Raw genomic sequence first — 19,421 nt, forward strand, 5'->3', positions numbered from 1 at the left:
CCCCATCCATACTCCCATTCTCTCACACTTTCTCCTCTCCATTTTGTATCAGTTATTCCACATACATCCACTTTCCCACCCTCAAGCACCTGGACAATCTCTCTCTCTTTCACCTCATCATTCGCTCCCCTTACATTCCACGTTCCGATAACCATGTCCTTTGTCCGGTCCTTGGTCGTCATCATTTGGTCAGTCCTTGTCCGAGGCTTATTGTTTGTTTTTTTTTAGTTAGTTGTTTTCCGGGGAGGGGCACTAACCCTCCGCCAACCCTTTTAGTCGCCTTTTACGACAAGCAGGGATACTGGGGGAGTATTCTTGAAAAAAAAACCTACCCCCAGGGCAAATTTGGTCTGTCTGGACATTGCTACTCCTCACCCTGCCCTTGGGTGGGAAAGGAGGTCCGGATGATGATGATTATGTATATACATAAAAACGAGAGGGGGGGGGGACATTGCATTCTGCTAAGTTATGAAGATGGCCATGAATCATTCTATAATAATCATAAAGGGTGCTGCCTAAGAACAACCATGAACCTAGAAATGTTACCATCACTGAACAGAAAGGGAAATAGGAAATGATGCTACATACATACATACATATATAAGAAACCACGGTTATATGTTTACCACCCAGTGTAGGAAATGGTTTCCTGGGTACAGGAAACCATTTGTCTTGTCACTTAGTGTAGAGCTCATATGGCATCACTCTACATTGTGTGAGTGGATGATGGACGCTCCCATCCACTACTATGGATACATTTATGTGAAGCTACAGAACGTGGTGAATGTTTTTGGCGTATCCAATAGAGCCAGGATTCCGGGGGCTTGAATGATGAGTGAATGGAAGCGTGGCCCATTGGACTGGACAAATTTGGTCTGTCTGGACATTGCTACTCCTCACCCTGCCCTTGAGTGGGAAAGGAGGTCCGGATGATGATGATTATGTATACACATAAAAACGGGAGGGGGGGGGGGACATTGCATTCTGCTAAGTTATGAAGATGGCCATGAATCATTCCGTAATAATCATAAAGGGTGCTGCCTAAGAACAATTGTGAACCTAGAAATGTTACCATCACTAAAAGTGTGAACAGAAAGGGAAATAGGAAATGATGCTACTAATAGGGATGATCTATAGAAACAACATTCAAAATACAATTAATTTTTCAACTTCAATGCACACAATTATATCCTGACTTTGTCTCCAGCATTTACTATTTGGCTGGGCTGGGAAGTTAATAGGTAATTACTATATCATTCATTTACTTATTTTTCACACCATCAACACAAATTTAAAAATTATTCATGAAATTAATCAATCACACTTACCTGCATCATTTTCAGTGAGCAACCAAGACCATGATTAAATTTCTTGACAAGAGTGCCAATAATCTGGAAGACTGAATCACGGGTGAGCTTGGCACGAGTCAAGCTTATACTGGGAGTCTCCAAAATCTTGTAGCAGCAGTTGGCTATCAAACTGTTGAAAAATGCAGTAAAATTGTTGAAAAATAATCCCAACCACTGTCATCACCAAAATCCTGACACAGTTTCTGATGATTACGATGAGGTGACTAGAGGTCAGTGACATGTGGAAAACACATATAAAGCAGGTATTGATAGCCTACCTTTTCACTTATAAAAATACACTAAGCAAATGAATACACAAATAAACTAGAATGGCACTCAGTAGAGCGCATACCTCCGCCAATGCCCTAACTCGCAATGTAAAAAAAAAAAAAAAAAAAAAACTGGACTCGCACCTTTATCCGGATCCACACCAAAATTTAATGGAGTGTATTCTGGGTCAAGGCCCATTCTTCTACCAAGTTTCGTGGAAATCCGTCCAGTAGTTTTGTGTAATCTTGCTCACGAACTGACCAACCAACAAACAAACGGACAGGGGTGAAAACATAACCACCTTGACAGAGGTAATAAATAAATAAATAATCCATCCATCCTAATTCTGGCCACCACCAAGTAGTGGTCAGAAAATCCACTCCCCCAACCTCTATAAACTCTTGCATCCATTACACATCTTCGCATCCTTTCATCCACACACACATAATCAATCATTGCCTTCCTTTCATTCAGTTCACCACCCACCCTTCTCATCACTCGCCACATATACCTGTGGATCATTTTATGCCTGAAGAGGGTATTGGCTATCACCAACACCCTCCCAGCACAAATGTCCACTAACGCACAGCCATTCTCATCTATTGCAGCAGGCACACCCCACTCACCAACTATTCCATCCACATTCACATTCCCTACTTTACCATTCATATCATCGATCAAAAACACTCTCTCATTCCTTCCAAACTTTTCCATGCACACTTCCACATTTGTCCAGAACTCTTCTCTCACTCTGCTAGCACGATCTTGCGTTGGCGCATACACACACACATTCGCCCACATTTGTTTTCCAACTTTCAACTTTACCCACACAATCCTTGACCCAACTGATCCATACTGTCTTATGCTCTTCTTCCATATAATTAAGTAAATAAATAAATATAAATAAATAAGTAAATAGTTAAATAAATAAATATATATACAGTTAAGAGAGCGAGAGGAGTGTTAGAAGAGGACGGGTCAAAAGGAATGAGGCACTGTACACTGGTACTGGTACTGTATGCTACATTTAAGAGACAATGAAAAGGGAGAAAAGCTGAGGGAAAATAAAAACAGGGTGATATAACCGTGGAAGTGGAGAGATTGCACATACCGGTAATGACTTTATTGACGTGGAACAAAGTGTATGAGTCCTGGAGTATGATAGCGAGAGAGTGGTGCACATGCACGCACGCACGCACACACACACACACCAGAATATATCGTCCCTCGAGAATTAGGCTAGCCTCCCTCCTCAGGTCACACACACTCTTGCCTGCCTTTCATTTTAACTTCCCTCTTCCTTATGTATTATGAAACTTATCTATACATCAAATTCATTGTCATTACCCCTCTTATGTTTCCTTTTTTCGCTCAACAGAGAGAGAGAGAGAGAGAGAGAGAGATGGGTTGAAGGGGGGAGGCTGGTACAGTACAGTACATTTAAGGTTATTAACCCGTCACGTCCCGAGCTATTTCGCACCTCCGACACCCTCCGATCCAGAGGTATTTTCTAAAAAATTTTTTTTGGCTAAAACCTCCACTTTTGGTGAGAAACATCGAAAATTCATAGAGAAATCACTCACCTGAGGTTTAAAATACTCGATCCAGGTAGCAGTACCTCCTTACCTTACTGGGTTTTCTAACAGGCTGGCACCAAAGAAAATGAGTTCTATGGGAGAGTAACTATTTCACACCACTCATAAACAGTATTTATTTATTTACTTGGTACGAATTTATATGTAGTATGAGAGTATATTGGTTTTCAAACAGTAATATAGGCATTATAAGCATTGTTTCACTCACTAACTCATCACCATACCTGACCTTTTTTTGCCACATTACCTGATCATCATTTCTGACTGTTTCTTCCTCTAATGCTATGTAAACTTTGTCCTCCACATTGTCATCGATTGGGGAATCACTCTGGCCCTGAATGTCTTTATTGGCCAGGTCACTGGTAACAGGTTAATTGCCGAGACAATGGCATGCAGGGGGGGGGGGGTTATGCGGTGTAAGGCATTGTCCCTGCTTGGCATCTTGTAGAGGAATAGAGGAAGGTGTCCCATGTATACATATGAAAAATCACACGCGAAAATTGAAAATTGTGCAAATTATGAACCTTGCAATTGCGCAACGTACCAGTACGCTGTCGGGACTGACAAATGCAAAATGTTGCAATGTATCCATACGTCGACAGGATGTCTCGGGTTAAATACGGCGATGAATTATGGATGACTTAATGAGCCTTATAATGAGATACTGACTGCATAAGTACAGCTTGATAAATACAATATTTTCCTTTGTATTTCAAGACCATGAAAAATGAGATTAGAAAATATATTGAAAACACACCACAACAAAATGTAAGAAAAAACGTACATATATACATACGGGTAGAGAGAGAGAGAGAGAGAGAGAGAGTGTAGCACCAGATAGGTGAAGATGTCTTTCCAGATTAGACGGTACACCTATACTGGTCATCAAATGGACTCCTAACCTCACTCACGCACCTCCCACCCCATCATCCACCAATCACAGGCATTCCAGTGGGAAGAGAGTGGGATGAGCTTCTCCGCCACGTCTTGCTGTCGCGACTATAGTAAAGAGTGGGAGCAGTGGAAATGAGTTATCTGAGAGGAGCATGTGGAGTTACATGGAGAGACACACTGATGAATTAGGAAATGAAGGAGTGTTATGGTGTCGATGTGGATGTGATAAAAATTGTTAGAAATATACTGAGGTGGTTTGGCCACGTAGAGAGGATGGTGAGCAAGAGACTAACAAGGAGAGTGTATGCAAGTGAGGTGGAGGGGGACGGAGAGGGGGGGGAGGCCGAGGATGAGAGGCAGGGATGAAGTGGAGAGGTATATGAAAGAGAAGTGTGTGAGCTGGGAGCAAGGCAGTGAAATGGCACTGGACAGGGCGAGATGGAGGCAATTTGTTTGTGACCGCCCCTTATGGGATTGAGGTGTCTGGCAATATAGATATATAAATTTAAAAGCATCAGAGACCAGTAGGCTAGGGTGCTCACCATCTACACACTCAAGGTAAGGCTATCTAATCTTCCAGGACAAGTGTCTCCACCTTCACAGTGCTGAGCAGTGGTGCAAAGCTGACAGGGAGATACAAACACTTTCATATGCTAGCACATTCAAACACTAAGTAAACAGAGAGCAGATGCTCACTCCTAAGCAGCCCCCACTACGTCACAGGGGGTGACACCAGCAAGGGCATGTGACAAGACAACTTTGCCCCCGCTACCTAATGGTGGAGCAGTATGTAAGCAAAAAAACAACAACCAACCCTTAGATGTAAACTCTTACAGGCCACATCCTGTTGGAGTGAATCGTTTGACTTCTCTAAGCAAACACTGACCAACCACTGGGGCATCACACATCCTTGTCTCACTCCATCTGATACTAAATCACCCAGTCAAACATCCATCTACTCTAAAAGGCTTCATATCATCATCATTATCATCTTGTCTTTTTTTCTAGCCACAGTTGGGTGAGGTTGGGTCCAGAATGCTAGGAAAAACATAATACAGGGAGAACTATGGTAATTAATTAAGACTCCACATGAGGCAAATGACTGAGGATGAAGACCATTTATCCATTCACCATCCAATCCTACGTTTCCCCATGAGGAGCATATAAGCCTGGGGTTAGGCAAATTGGTGCTGACATTTAAGATGACAGTGACCAGCCTCACTCATCCCTGAGTGGCATTATGCAAGCAATAAACCCCAACCATCCCTTGGATATTAAACCTTCACAGGCTCAATCCAATTGGAGTGCCATAATTACCCACTAAACCACCAGGTGCCATAATTTGGTTATATGGTTACCACCCAGTGTAGTAAATGGTTTCCTGGTGTACAGGAAACCATTTGGCTTGTCACTCAGTATAGGGTCACCCACAGACAGAAGGAAAAGGAAAGAATGAAGGAAAGAAAGACACAGAAGAGGGAGTCTAAAGTCACCTGTAGACAGAAGGACTACAACAGAATGAAGGAAAGATAGAAGAGGAAGGAAGGAAAGACAGAAGAGGAAGGAAGGAAAGACAGAAGAGGAAGGAAGGAAAGGAGGAAAGGAAAGGGCAAACACCAGAGAGCGCACTACCTTGAGTGAGTGGATGGTGAGCACCCCCACCTACCACTGGGATGAAGACAAATATAGTTAATACATGGAACAAAAAGTGTACTGTACTAACTTGACAAAGTCCTCCTCAATCACAGGAGGATCCCAGAAGCTTTGCAATGGATGCTGAAGTAATGAGAATATTTGCAACAGCATGTGATTCCTCTCATCTTCCCAGTCTGAGCCATCCTCTGAGGTTCTCTGTGTTTTCTTTCGAGCCTGAAACATCACATAAAAAGAAGGATTATACTTTCTATTGTCTGCAAATCTCTGTACCTTCTCTCAGCTCAAAAGGATTAGTTTGATGATATACATGTGTCACCAGACACCTTAATTCTGTGAGGGGTGGCCACACACAATCTTCCACAAGACTGACATCTCAGAGAATAACTCCCACTAAAACCTTTACACCAATCCTGAATAACAGTTCCACCATGTATGCAACTGGGATAGCAAGAATTAGTGCTGAAGTGGTGAGAAGGAAGATTTGTGGCAGGTAAGAGGATTGTTAAGCCTCAGGATACAGACTATCAAGGCCATGATATACTGTATATATATACACACAGTAAACCCTCGATATAAAGAACCCTCTTTTAACAAATTTCAGTTTTAATGATCACCTTGAGCTGGCTGAATGTTACGTTCATTTAATGAATTTTTATTCGGGAAAGAACGGAAGCATGGGAAACACCAACCACTGTGGCGTCCAGCACACAAACACACACACACACACACACACTCTCCTCCGTATCCTGCAGAATACTGCATCAGCCTCTGGGTGACCAGCATTGTAAGAGGAGCCATAAAATAGAGCATTTACCGAGAAAAAGAGCAATTTAGACCTAGCTATATGTTACTGTGTACAACTGTACGGCTGAACAACGCTCTATATTAGCTGATCTTTGCTCAGCAAAAGCCATGATGCCTGGGAAATTACTGAACAGCATGGTGTTCGGCTGTAACGTCAAGGGTCTGGTACCAATTACTGTACAGTAATCCCTTGACTATCCGGACGTCTATTATCCAAATGATCCATTACCTGGATGCTGTGATCTCGCTGTATCAAACCATTATAAGTATATTTCTCCATTTTATCCGGACAAAATGCTTGTGTCTGGGTGTAAATTACTGTCACACAAACATTTTTGCCTGCCCAGGTGGGAATAGCCTGGTGGCGCCAGTCTCTTTTGCTCGGTATTTTTTTTTTTTTTTTTTTTTTTATATGTGCTTGACTCTGGGCATAGGCTTCTCAGCCTGCTCCCAAGGCCCAGTAGTCCTCCTACATATCGTACACCTCTACATGTCACCACTTCGGCGCTAACACCCACCGTCCATATTGAATACATGCTAGGGCTGTCTCATACAGGACTGGTGTATTGGTATTAGCGGGGGTATTTTTACGACATGTCGGCGGGTCCTCTGGTAGATCGGTAAACTCTGCCCTAATGAAATTCAAATCCTTAAACTGTTCCCTGCACCAGCGGGGATTTGAACCTGGGTCCGGTAGAACCGCAAGCCACCTCTCTACCGATTGAGCAGTTTACCCAACGTCCGCTAAAGACCCCCTCTGTCATTCCCAGTTCCTGTCTGGCAACTGTGTAGTGAACAGCTCCTCTTGGGCAGCTGTTATGGCAACGCATGTGGTGGTTTTTGTGGCTGTTCCCTACCTGCTCCAGGCTCATCAGGGTATGCCACTAGACCACAAGGGATGTACTGTGCAGTGTAACAGAATCAAGGAGCTACTGGGTTATTCAGCAAGACGCCCTGTGGGGAATTGTGAGTGTTAACGTTGATTTTATTTTAGCTTACAGTAAAGTACAATGATTTGATTCTGTTTTACCACATTTTTATTCCATTTTACCATAACGTTTTGTGTGCCCACTGCATTTTTCTTGTGTAGCCAATTTTTTCCCGTCACTGCAGTGTATAGCCCAGCAGTGGTGACTGCTTGTCTGTGGTTGATATGTTTGCTTGACCATGGTAATTGCTTGGTTGTGGTTTATATGTCTGCTTGACCAGATAGTGTTAAACAACAAGAAACAAGTGTTGCATGATGTATTGTAGTGGCTTTTTACAACAGCTTTCAATGTTAGGTTACGTTCAAAGGGGAGATCAGGAGGGGGCTAGGGTAGAAGTCCATTATCCAGACGGATTCACTTTCTGGACATGCTGTTGCCTCTATTACGTCAGATAATCATGGGATTACTGTAGTTCGATATACAGGGAGGTCCCGAAGATACAAGTAGTTAGGTTCCATTTGGCATAGTCGTATAATAAATTCTCGTACCGGTATAACGAAACACGTAACTAATGGTAAAATACTGGCTGGGCTCAAGGACCCCATCAAAGGCAAGTTTTCATGCTAAAATCGACGATACCAAACACAACAAACATATCTATATTACTGAACTGTAAAGAAAGCAACCTGAATGAGCAAATAGTATGCAAATAATACAAATGCACATTAATTAAACATATAAAACAAGCATAACACACATCTATAGGTGGTAATGTTTTGTTGGAGGTGGGAAGCTGGCAGTTGCCAGCTGAGCAGCTGTGCCAGATTCCCAAACCCATATTATCGTACCTGGCATGTTAAAATTACTGCTTTTTTGCTTTTTGATCAAAATTATCGCACTCATAAACAAACGCATTTCTTCACATAAATTGGCAATTACTGTGGAATTAACATACAGTAATCCCTCAACTATCCGATGTAATAGAGCCAAAGCCATGTCCGGAAAGTGGTCCTATCTGGAAACTGGGCCCCTGGCTCCTGGACTGGTACTTAACCCGCCCAGTCCCGGCCACTTTTTGACCACTGGTACCCCCCAATCCCGGGCAATTTTTGACCTTTTTTTTTTTTTGCTAAAACTTTCGCTTTTGGTGAGAAACATCGAAAATTCATAGAGAAATCGCTCACCTGAGGTTTAAAATACTCATTACAGGTAGGAGAGCCTCCTTACTTTACTGGGTTTTCTATCAGGCTGGCGCCAAAGAAAACGAGTTCTATGGGAGGATAACTATTTCACACCACTCATAAACGGTATTTATTTATTTACTGTTACGAATTTATATGTAGTACAAAAGTATATTGGTTTTCAAGCAGTAATATAGGCATTATAAGCATTGTTTCACTCGCTAATACCTGACCTTTTTTTGCCACATTACCTGATCATCATTTCTAACTGTTTCTTCCTCTAATGCTATGTAAAGTTTGTCCTCCACATTGTCATTGATTGGGGAATCACTCTGGCCCTGAATTTCGTACCGTGGCATGACATGGCTATACTGGCCAGGTCACTGATAACAGGTGAATTGCTGAGAAAAGGGCATGCAGGGGGGGGGAGGAGGTCATGCTGGGTAAGGCATTGTCTCTGCCTGGCATCTTGTTGAGGCAGGTGTCCCGTGTATACGTACCAAAAATGACTCGCGAAAATTGAAAATTGTGGAAATTATGAACCTTGCAATTGCAGGACGTTGAAGTACGTCCTCGGGATTAGCTGTGACAAAACGTGAGGACGTGGAAGTACGTCCTCGGGACGGCACGGGTTAAGGACCCTAACCCAGTCTAACTTTGAAAGCCACCTAAATAACTCCCTACCAGACATGCATAGCACCTTTTTAAACCTATTTAAAACCCTTTCTCCCTATGTGTCAAGTGGGGTTGGTGGAGGATTAGTGCCCCTCCCTGTAAAACAATTAACTCTAAGCCCTTGGCCACCCCGTTTGGGATACATGGCGTCTGGCAATGAATGAATGAAGACCCTATTCACATCTCGCTTGCATTTTGTTTTTCTCTTGGAGGGAACTCTTATTGCGGGCTCATGGCCTTTGGTTCCTTCTTCCTTGCATAAAAAAAATAAATAAATAAAAAAAATTATGGACATAATGCATGAAATAAATGAAAAGGAACCAAAGAATGAGGAATTAGAAGTGACTGTACCTCACCCAAGGTACTTACAGCACGTTTGTGGCCGCCTTCTCTAAGGATTTGGCAGTGGTGAAAATGCTCTAGAAGCACGTACAGTAATCCAGTGTTGTGCTGCACTTAATTCTTTGCACTGTGAGTTATAATTGTTTAACACTGCACATAGTTCATAACTGCACCACACCAGTTTCAACTGCCAATTTGCACTCCATAGTTGATCCTTTGCACTCTAAGTTCTAATTTCTCAACACTGCACAACACTGTAAATTACCATGTGGTCTAGCGGCGAGGTGTCACGGAGGGATGTGAATTTAAGAATTAATAATGCTAAACGTTACTTGAAAATGGAGACAAGGAACTGACTTGTGGAAATCAAGCAGTAAGTTTACTTTATGCCGGATTACTTCGCCGATTCTCTAAAGACGAGAATTTATAAACTTTCTCAACAGTACACAGCAGAGACTAATTACTCAGGAGTGCTGTTTGTAGTACTGTTAGCCTCTCGAGAAAGTGACTCCACCCCTGACAATCAATAACTAATGCTAATAAAAATAAACAGGTTCTTGCTGATGCAAACTCCTGGCTGGCACAATGGATTTAAGTTTGATACAAAAGAACTGGCCTAAGTACCAGTTAAAGATAGTGTAAAGAGTTTGTGCAAACTAGGAGTGGCAACTAAAATAAGCTTAATGTGGAGAAATAAAACACAGTTCTAATTACATTAAGTTCAAAGAAAAGAACTGTAAATTTATTGATTACAATAAATTAAACTTATGTTATGTGAATCTCAAAAATGAATTCAAAATAACAAGGAGAATACACTCACTCGCTCATTCAAAAGCTAAACACACTTAAGCCTAGAAAAATAAACAGAAATACTGGTCAGTGGAGGAGAGCTGAACGAAAAGACTGGGCGCCCGTGATGAACATCAAATGGCGCAATTCGCTAAGCCCGCTTCGCCAATTCAACGTCTAAGTGGAGATTCAGGAACTCGCTGTACAACAAAGGCGCTGCTCTATGCTGGGCACAAATGGTCCTACACTCGAGGCGACTCAAAGCCGACAGACTTCAAACTATGAAAGGGGGCGAGAGGTGGCCGTGTTTGCCGGAAGTAGGGCATGGCCTAACTTCAACGGTCAACGGAAAGAAAGTGAGCGATATAGGCTCAAATAAATCACTCAGTGAAAGCACTAATGTTGTGGATAAGAATGATCACTTGTGAAACAGTGAGAAATGTTCTGAAAACCATCCCAATCAGAGTGAATACGAGGACGGTTGAACTGAATGATGCCCAGTGGGAATTCCATTCGAGTTCGTGGTTTTCTCACTAAAGTACAATGTCACGAAATTATATAAATACGCTCACGCGAATTCGTGACACGAGGTATTGCAGTTTTTTCACTGTTTATTCACAAAAAAAGAGCAGGTTTGGCTTTCATTGCGATAAGCACCTACTCACGATCGAAGTTAGGCAGTAACTGGAGGTGGTGACGGGGAAACAGAGTTGCCAGATCGCAACGGCCACATTACCGAACTCCTCAAGTTTCATTACTAAATTTAACTTTTCATTACCAAACTCGTAAAGCTAGCATTTATTCTTCACTAATTATATATACAAGTGGAAATACATGTAATCACTCTCCTTATAATTAACAGAATGTTGATTATTTTCAAGCTATGTAGGCTAGCAGATTAATCAGAGAGAGCAAACAATCCACCATCTCCATCCTGTGTATCCTCATCTATCTATCTATTTATCTATTGCCAGACGCCTCAATCCCATTCGGGTGGCCCCAAACAAATCACCTCCACGTCGCCCTGTCCCCCTCCATTTCACTGCCACGCTCCCAACTCACACCCCCATCTCTCAATATACCTCTCCACCCCATCCCTCCAGCTCATCCTCGGCCTCCTCCTCCCTCTTCCCCCCTCCACCTCACTCACATACACTCTCTTTGTCAGTCTTTCACTCTCCATCCTCTCCACATGACCAAACCACCTCAGTGTATTCTTCCTAACGCTTCCTAACATATCCACAACCACACCACAATGCTCCTTTATATCCTCATTTGTCAGCCTGTCTCTCCATGTGACTCCACAGGCTCCTCTTAAATAACTCATTTCCACTGCTCTCACTCGGCTTGTGTCCTTCCAGCAACGTCCAAGCTTCACTTCCATACGTTAGAGTTGGTATCACAATACTGTCATTTAGTAGCTTTTTCACTTCCATGCTCACTTCCCTGCTTCTTACCACTGCTTTCAAGGAACCATTAACCTTTCTTCCCTGCTGTACCCTTTCAAGCACTTCACCCTCCAAACCTCCATCCTTACTCATCACACTACCCAAGTACTTAAACGTACTCACATTCTCCAATTCCTCACCATCCAACCTCGCTGTACATTCACTGACTTCACCTCTCTCAAAGACCATCACTTTACTCTTCCCTACATTCACCTTTAGATTCTGTTTCTTGCACACTCTCCCAAACTCATCCACCAAGCCTTGCAGCTCTCCTTCGTCTTCACTCAACACAGTATCATCTGCAAACAACAGTACAGGGAGTTTCCAAACACTACCCTCTTTCACAAGGGCCACTCCAACATTCACTACCCCTCCTTGTACCACTTTTATTACCCCTACCATGTACAGATTGAACAACCATGAAGACATGACACATCTCTGTTTCAACCCAACTTTCAAAGAGAAAAATTCACTCAGTTCACCATCCACACGCACTGCAGCCTTAGCATCATCATACATACTCTTCACAGCATTCAACAACTTCCCATCTACTCCATATATTCTTAACACTTTCCACAATCCTTGTCTATCCACCCTGTCATGTGCTTTCTCCACATCCATAAAAGCCACATACAACTTCTTTCCCTTCTCTAGAAACTTTTCCACTAAAGATCTAAGAATGAATATCTGATCTACACAACCTCTTCCCTTCCTAAAGCCTCCCTGTTCTCCAACTAATTCCTCTGTTCTTTCCCTAACTCTGTCAATAAGTATCCTATCATACATTTTTCCCATTATACTAAGAAGACAAATGCCCCTATGATTACCACACACTTCTTTTTCCCCTTTTCCTTTGTACAAGGGAATAATTATACCTGACTTCCAATCCTCCGGGACTCTACCTACCTCCCAGGCCAATCTGCACATTTTCCACATCCATTCTACTACTATCTCTCCCCCATGCTTCAGCATTTCACCACACACTCCATCAATTCCTGGGGCTTTCCCCAATTTAACTTTCTTCATTGCTGCCACAACTTCTATCCTACTTATTTCTTCCTGTCTTCTCACCTCCCTCCTTCTCCCAGCCATTCCCCAGCCACTTATACTCGCATTACTTCCATCCTCTATGTTCAACAATTTCTTAAACTGTTCTCTCCATTTGCTCACTTTTTCTCCCTTCTCCACTAGTAATCTACCATATTTATCTTTCACTCCCCTGCTAACTTCACTTCCACCCTGTCTTACTCTTTTCACCTCTTTCCAGAACACTTTCTTACAGTCCCTCCACTTTACACTCAAGTTCCTTCCAAATTCCTCATCCGCTCTTTTCTTACTCTCTCTTACTAATCTTTTCACCTCTCTCTCTCTTTCTACATCTAACTCTCACTTCTGCCTCTCAACTTCTCCCACCCCCCTATTTCTCATCCATTCATTGTATGCTTTCTTCTTTTGTGCCACAGCGTGTCTCACCTCTTCATTCCACCACGCTGTTCCTTGCACCCCCCTCCGTCTTCTCTTCATCCCACACACCACATCACATGCTGCACATATTTCTTCTGTGAATATCCCGCACACACCTTCCACGTCCCCCATCTGCTCCAACTCATATTTGCCCAATCGTTCCTCCACTTCTCTCTTATATTCTGCCCTTTTCTCATCCTCTTGGATTCAAGGCGGTAAAAGACTGCCTGATGTTTTTCCTGGAGCTGAACACTGAGAGTGACCTAAAACTAAAGCCTCTCCTAGTTTACCACTGGATGAATCCCAGGCACTGGTCAGCAATTCACAGGAAAACCTTGGGTTACCTGGAAGTCGAACCACTCACTACCTCCCTCTGCTGCTCCTACACAGCTGGGTATCTCTCTCCCCCACTTGGGATTACACCAGCATGAAGAGCTTGCCTAACAGGTTTTTCATCCTAGTCGACAATGCCTCAAGCCATCCCAAGGGCATGGAAGACTAGGTGGACAACACTGCAGAGACTTATTTGCCCCCTAACACCACGTCTTTATTCCAACCAATGGACGAAAGGGAGACAGCCATGTTCATGGTGCACTACCAACAATATATGATGGAACAGATGGTGAAAGCAAGTGACTCAGGGAGGGGGACTTAGTCAAGGTTTTCTGGCAGAAGTACATCAAGCATGGTATGAACAATATTATTGGAGTGTGGAATGAGGTTATAAGAGCACCTCAAATGCAGTATGGCCTGAGTATGTCCACTTGTTTGCCGGGTTTCTTCCTGTTGAGCACATCCACAGGAACATCGTTGACCTCTCGTGAGGCGGAGTTCGGGTACGTGAATCTGGATGACATTCAGGTAATACTCAACATCCCCAGTGAAAACACTTCCAATGAGGAGATCATGGAAATAAAAAAGCAGATGACACAAGGAGAGGAAGCTCGAGAAGAGGTGGAAGAGCAGGAGGAACTGGAGCTAATGTTGGATTTGAGGACTCTTAAGGGAGTTTTTAAGAACAATGGACCAAGCCCTTGCATTCAATCAAAAAAAGAATCCAAACGCTGCCTTGAGTGATGCAATGTGCTATGCAACTGAGCAGGAACCGCATATGTACTTTGTGAGCTGCTTGCATACAAGAAAAAAGCAGCATGGCAAACTACGATAACATCATTCTTCCCACCCGAGCAGGAAGAGCTGACACAGTGACTACTTGGACTGACCAAGGATCCACTTAAGGTGAGATGGAAACTTGTTTTTCTATTTTTTTTTAGGGGAGAGGGGTGGCCCATGACCAAAAATATCTTCCCACTGAACCCATGTTACATATGTACTCATCTCGCTATATGTTACATCACTATGCAAACAGCTGTTACATGACATTACCCCATCATATACCAAGGCCTGACTGTATGTGAGTTTGAAGGTAGGAGATGGCTTGGAACGTCAAGACAATGACTGGATACAGGTATTGTGAATATATGTGCCAGAAAGCAAAAGCAAACCAGGGAAACTAAGAAAGCATCTATCTATCTATCTATCTATTGCCAGATGCCTCAATCCCGTTTGGGGTGGCCACAAACAAATCGCCTCCAAGTTGCCCTGTCCCCCGCCATTTCACTGCCCTGCTCCCAACTCACACCCCCCTCTCTCATATACCTCTCCACCCCATCCCTCCATCTCATCCTCGGTCTCCCCCTCCCTCTTCCACCCTCCACCTCACTCACATACACTCTCTTCGTCAATCTTTCACCCTCCATCCTCTCCACATGGCATATTACATGAAAAATGATCAAACTAGGTGGAAGGATTATGTATGAAGATATACAGTATATGACAAGGTGTGAAGCCCATTTTTACTTGGCAGTCAATGAACTAACTATTTCACATGTATCTGGTAAATGTACCTACAAGAAAATTATCAGTTACATAGCTCTAATTCCCATAAAATGAAAACAGGCCATACCAGTACCTTGCCAACCTGAAGTGTGTCAGTGGTAGGTTTATTGTGGCTGTTTTCAAAAGCTTCAGTAAGATTACAAGCCAAATATGTGGTCATCTTGAGAATATTTAGCCAGTTGTGCTTTTCTCTCCCACTGAGGTTCCCATCCTCCAACTGTGCACCAACACTTGTTGCAAGCTTCTTCATTGCTGTCAAAGAAGTACAGTATTGTAAAATCATGAATGAACATACTATCATAAATAAATTTATTTAGCTACTCTCACATATATATAATTATGAAACACTGTCTATATAAGGGTTTGCCTAGCTTCTCCTCCTAGATTCAAAGATCGATTCTGATGGACCAAACAGGTGTAGGCAATCACTATGTGAGTCTTGATAATGCATTCTAATTAACCATATCAAAGCAGGCCTTAAAAAAAAAGGTGATATCCAGTCCACTATGGACTGAAGCCAGGCTACTAATGTCCAGAATATTTAAGGAGAGATGACCTAGTCAACCCCTTGTGTATAACCACTAATCCTCCAGCTGCTTCCATGGGATGTCTGTTGATCCATACAAGTCACATAACCTTCACCCATGCCAATGCCTTGGGCCACTAGACCAGGGTTTCTCAAACTGTGTGCCACAAATTCACAATGAGGTCTCATGCAGTCACACAATTAATCTGAAGCATATATATATATGAAAATTTGGGATAAACTACAAAGTTTACACTGTTCATATCGTAGCGTTAATAAGGGCTCCAACATGTGCACATGCGTCGGCCTTGGTCACCTATTGGCAGCTCTCCATGCTGCTCAATCTCTGGCAGCATCCTAATTCAGTCCCTAATCCGTGATCACATCATGGCCTCGTTGCAGGTCTTTTTTCGGTCTGCCTCTTACAACCTCACACCTGACCTACACACTTCTCACCTTGCACACCCAACTGTCATCCTCCACCCTCTCAACATGCGAAATTCATCTCAATCTACCCTTCTTCACCACAACACCAATACACTCCAGACTCTTTCTTCCTCTCAACTCTTATATCTCCTAACTCTAGCTACAGAAGTGGCTAGTTGGAAGAAGTTCAGGGAGCTGCTGCCTCTCCTGACATTGAGAGGGATCTCCCTCCGTGCTAAGGGATCTTTGTATGCAGCATGTGTTAGGAGTGTAATGCTGTATGGTAGTGAGACCTGGGCAGTAAAGGAAGAGGATATTTGCAGGCCCAAACGTACAGAAATGACAATGATTAGTGTGTCCTTGAATGCAAGGCCTGGGGGGGGGGGGAGAAGGGGCTAGGTTTATGATGGAGAAGTTAAGAGGACAGATGGGACTGAAGTGTATTGGTGTTGTGATGAAGAGAGGTAGACTGAGATTTTTATTTTTCTTTAGGCAAGGAAGACAGAACCAGAGGCCAGGAGGCAGCAAACCATTCCTTCCAAGATAAAGCAAAAATACTACAACGGAGAGCCAAATTCAAGATCCGTTTATTTTGAGATGACTGGACACACCGCGTTTAACCCCTTAACCACAGGGCGTCACTTTCGTGACGCTTGGGAGCAAGGGATCATACCGCGGGGCGTCGCTTCTGTGATTCTGTGTTATTTTGAATTCACCCGGGCTTCCAAGTGGGGGCTTGAATCATCTATCAGTACTGCCAATGTCCAACACTAGTCAGCACTCCTAATCTCATCTGAACTCCCATCCATTGTTGACAATTTAGCCATTTCTCCCCATTCTTGACTCCCCTCCCTACCCCCCCTTCCATTACCCTATCCTCTCGCCTGCCCGGCCGTGCTACGCTAAGTAAATCTTCCCTAGAATTTTTCACTGATTTCATCCATTGAAATAAGCCCTATGTCCTATTCTTATACCAAATAATATATACAAGAAAGAAATAAGGTAAGTGAGAGTGCCATACACCTGGAACTGGCTAATTATCACCTGACAACACCTCACGTGCACTCGTTCGCTAATTTTCGCTGTTTTTTCCCCCTTGAAATATGCCGTATAATCTATTTTCGTAATAAATATACATGTAAGGAGGGAAGGGAGAAGCCTAAGTGATATTTACATTCACCTGGAACTACCTAATTTATAATGTATTGTCTAGATTTCCTGCCAATCATTTCAGTGCTATACATAGCTGTTTCAAGAGCTAACATTGGTAGCACTGAATATCCCCTAAGTAGGCCTCTACCCCGGCCCTCCCTTATCAGTTTACTCTCATCTTCCGAAGCAGAGGTACGTCTGTTTCTTTTTGCTGACTTCAGGGACTTTTTCACCCCCATGCAAAGGGCCCTGTGACCTTTACCCCCTACTAAACCTCGTGTGGAAAGAGGTAAAGGGCTGACAATTGATAAAAGAGTGACTACGATCTTTCTATTGAGTAAAACAGTGCAAGTGGAATTGTAAATAATGTGTAAACAGCAAGTGAAAGTAATGAATGTAAATATACGTGAACAATGGAAAATAGTTTTATAAGTTACTTCAAGTGACAGTGCATAACACAGTGTAAATAAAATAGAAATGTAAATAACGTAAATAAAATAGAGAACGTAAATAGAAATGTAAATGAGTAGTATTATAAGAATACGAGTATATACCCTAGGAGTAATGAAAGTGAAAGTTTCACTCTAGTATGTCTGAATACTATGAGTTATGAGAGTGAAGATGAAAGTGACATTCACTTTCAATGCTAGTATACAGGACGAGAAAGTGAATGCTACGTATTTTACTGAAAGAAATTGAATCCCTACAGTGACAATAAACTAATACTACTGAAGGAAACTTATGGATAAAGACTGTAGATATATATAAGCGTTATATAGTAATAGAAATATAAAGTGTGAGGGGTTTTATGAATAATAAATGACAGAGTACCAAGAGCGAACTAGTGCCAGTGCGACGGTCAGACCCGCTCGTAATTTTTCATTGCTTTCACAGTGGGTTTTTTTTTTGGAGTATGGATCCCAAACTACTTGAAAATCATAGAGTAGTGTTTATACTGTTAATATCTGGCTGTGGTAATCATATTACGGGTTGTCGGGAAGTGTAAAGTGGAGACTTCGTTACCCAACTTCAGAGGTCTCCACAAGTCCTACAGTAACTGACGAAGGCTCAACAAACATTCCAGGAGAAAGCTGAAGGTATGTGCCATAAGCATATATAATTTTAATATTCTAGGACTAATAACTGATTTTTGGCAAATATTTTTTGAGAGTCTGTCGGAGCCCGAATAACCCCGCGGACCACGCAAAACATCGGTAAACATGCCCGCGGTGTAGGGGTTAAAAGACTGAAGATCATAGGCAGTAGGAAATACAGACAGAGGGAGACGGTTTCAGAGTTGACCTGTTGCACAAATGAAGGACTAGGAGTAACGGTTAACTCTCGCATTAGAAAGCTGGACAGAAAAGTGATGAGACTTTGTTGCTAGATGGGTGCTACACACCCGCTGTAGTGGTGGAGGGGTGCAAGCAGATAGTTCAGAGAAGCGGTGACCATTAGAGATAGAAAAGAAATAAAGAAGCAACAGTGTGGTGAAAAGACAGGTTTAAGGGAGCCAGTAAGAGGAGGAGAGTTAATGAGATGAAAAGCCTCTGACTCCACCTTGCTGAGAAGAGCTGTATAAGGGGAGCCTCCCCACACGAGAGTTGTACTCTACATGGGCGAATAACACTCATGTATGAAGTCAACAACTGTGCAGGGATAAAGATAGTAAGGAGTCAGCCCTTTTTTCTTTTTTTTTTTTTTTTAATGCAAGGAAGAAGGAACCAATGGCCAGGAGCCCACAAATCATTCCTGTAAAAAAAAAAAAAAAAAAAAAAAAAAAAAAAAAAAGGCGCCAAATTCAAGATCTATTCATTTCGAGATGCCTGGACACATTGTGTTTGAAAGACTGGAGATCATAGGAAGTAGGAAATACAGACAGAGGGAGACAGTTCCAGAGCTGACCTGTTGCATAAAAGAAGGACTGGGAGTAATGGTTAACTCTTGCATTAGACAGTTGGACAGAAAAGGGATGAGAGTTTGTCGCTGGACGGGTGCTATGCGCCTGTCGTGGAGGTGAAG

General features: G+C 42.7%; 1 protein-coding gene across 1 annotated transcript in view; it reads right to left on the minus strand.

Moving 5' to 3' along the window:
* Positions 1-19,421, minus strand: part of Cap-D2 (CAP-D2 condensin subunit) — a 181,169-nt gene that overhangs the window by 150,134 nt on the left and 11,614 nt on the right. The window contains exons 4-6 of the mRNA XM_080273545.1: positions 15,369-15,547; positions 5,832-5,977; positions 1,329-1,479 (exon numbers count right to left, since the gene is read on the minus strand). Of these exons, the coding sequence (XP_080129671.1) occupies positions 1,329-1,479; positions 5,832-5,977; positions 15,369-15,547 (476 nt within the window). The remainder of the gene's footprint in view (positions 1-1,328; positions 1,480-5,831; positions 5,978-15,368; positions 15,548-19,421) is intronic.

The sequence above is a fragment of the Coenobita brevimanus genome, chromosome 55 (assembly GCF_032717465.1).
Source record: "Coenobita brevimanus isolate Jiangsu-jjx chromosome 55, ASM3271746v2, whole genome shotgun sequence".
Classification (NCBI taxonomy): Eukaryota; Metazoa; Arthropoda; class Malacostraca; order Decapoda; family Coenobitidae; genus Coenobita; species Coenobita brevimanus.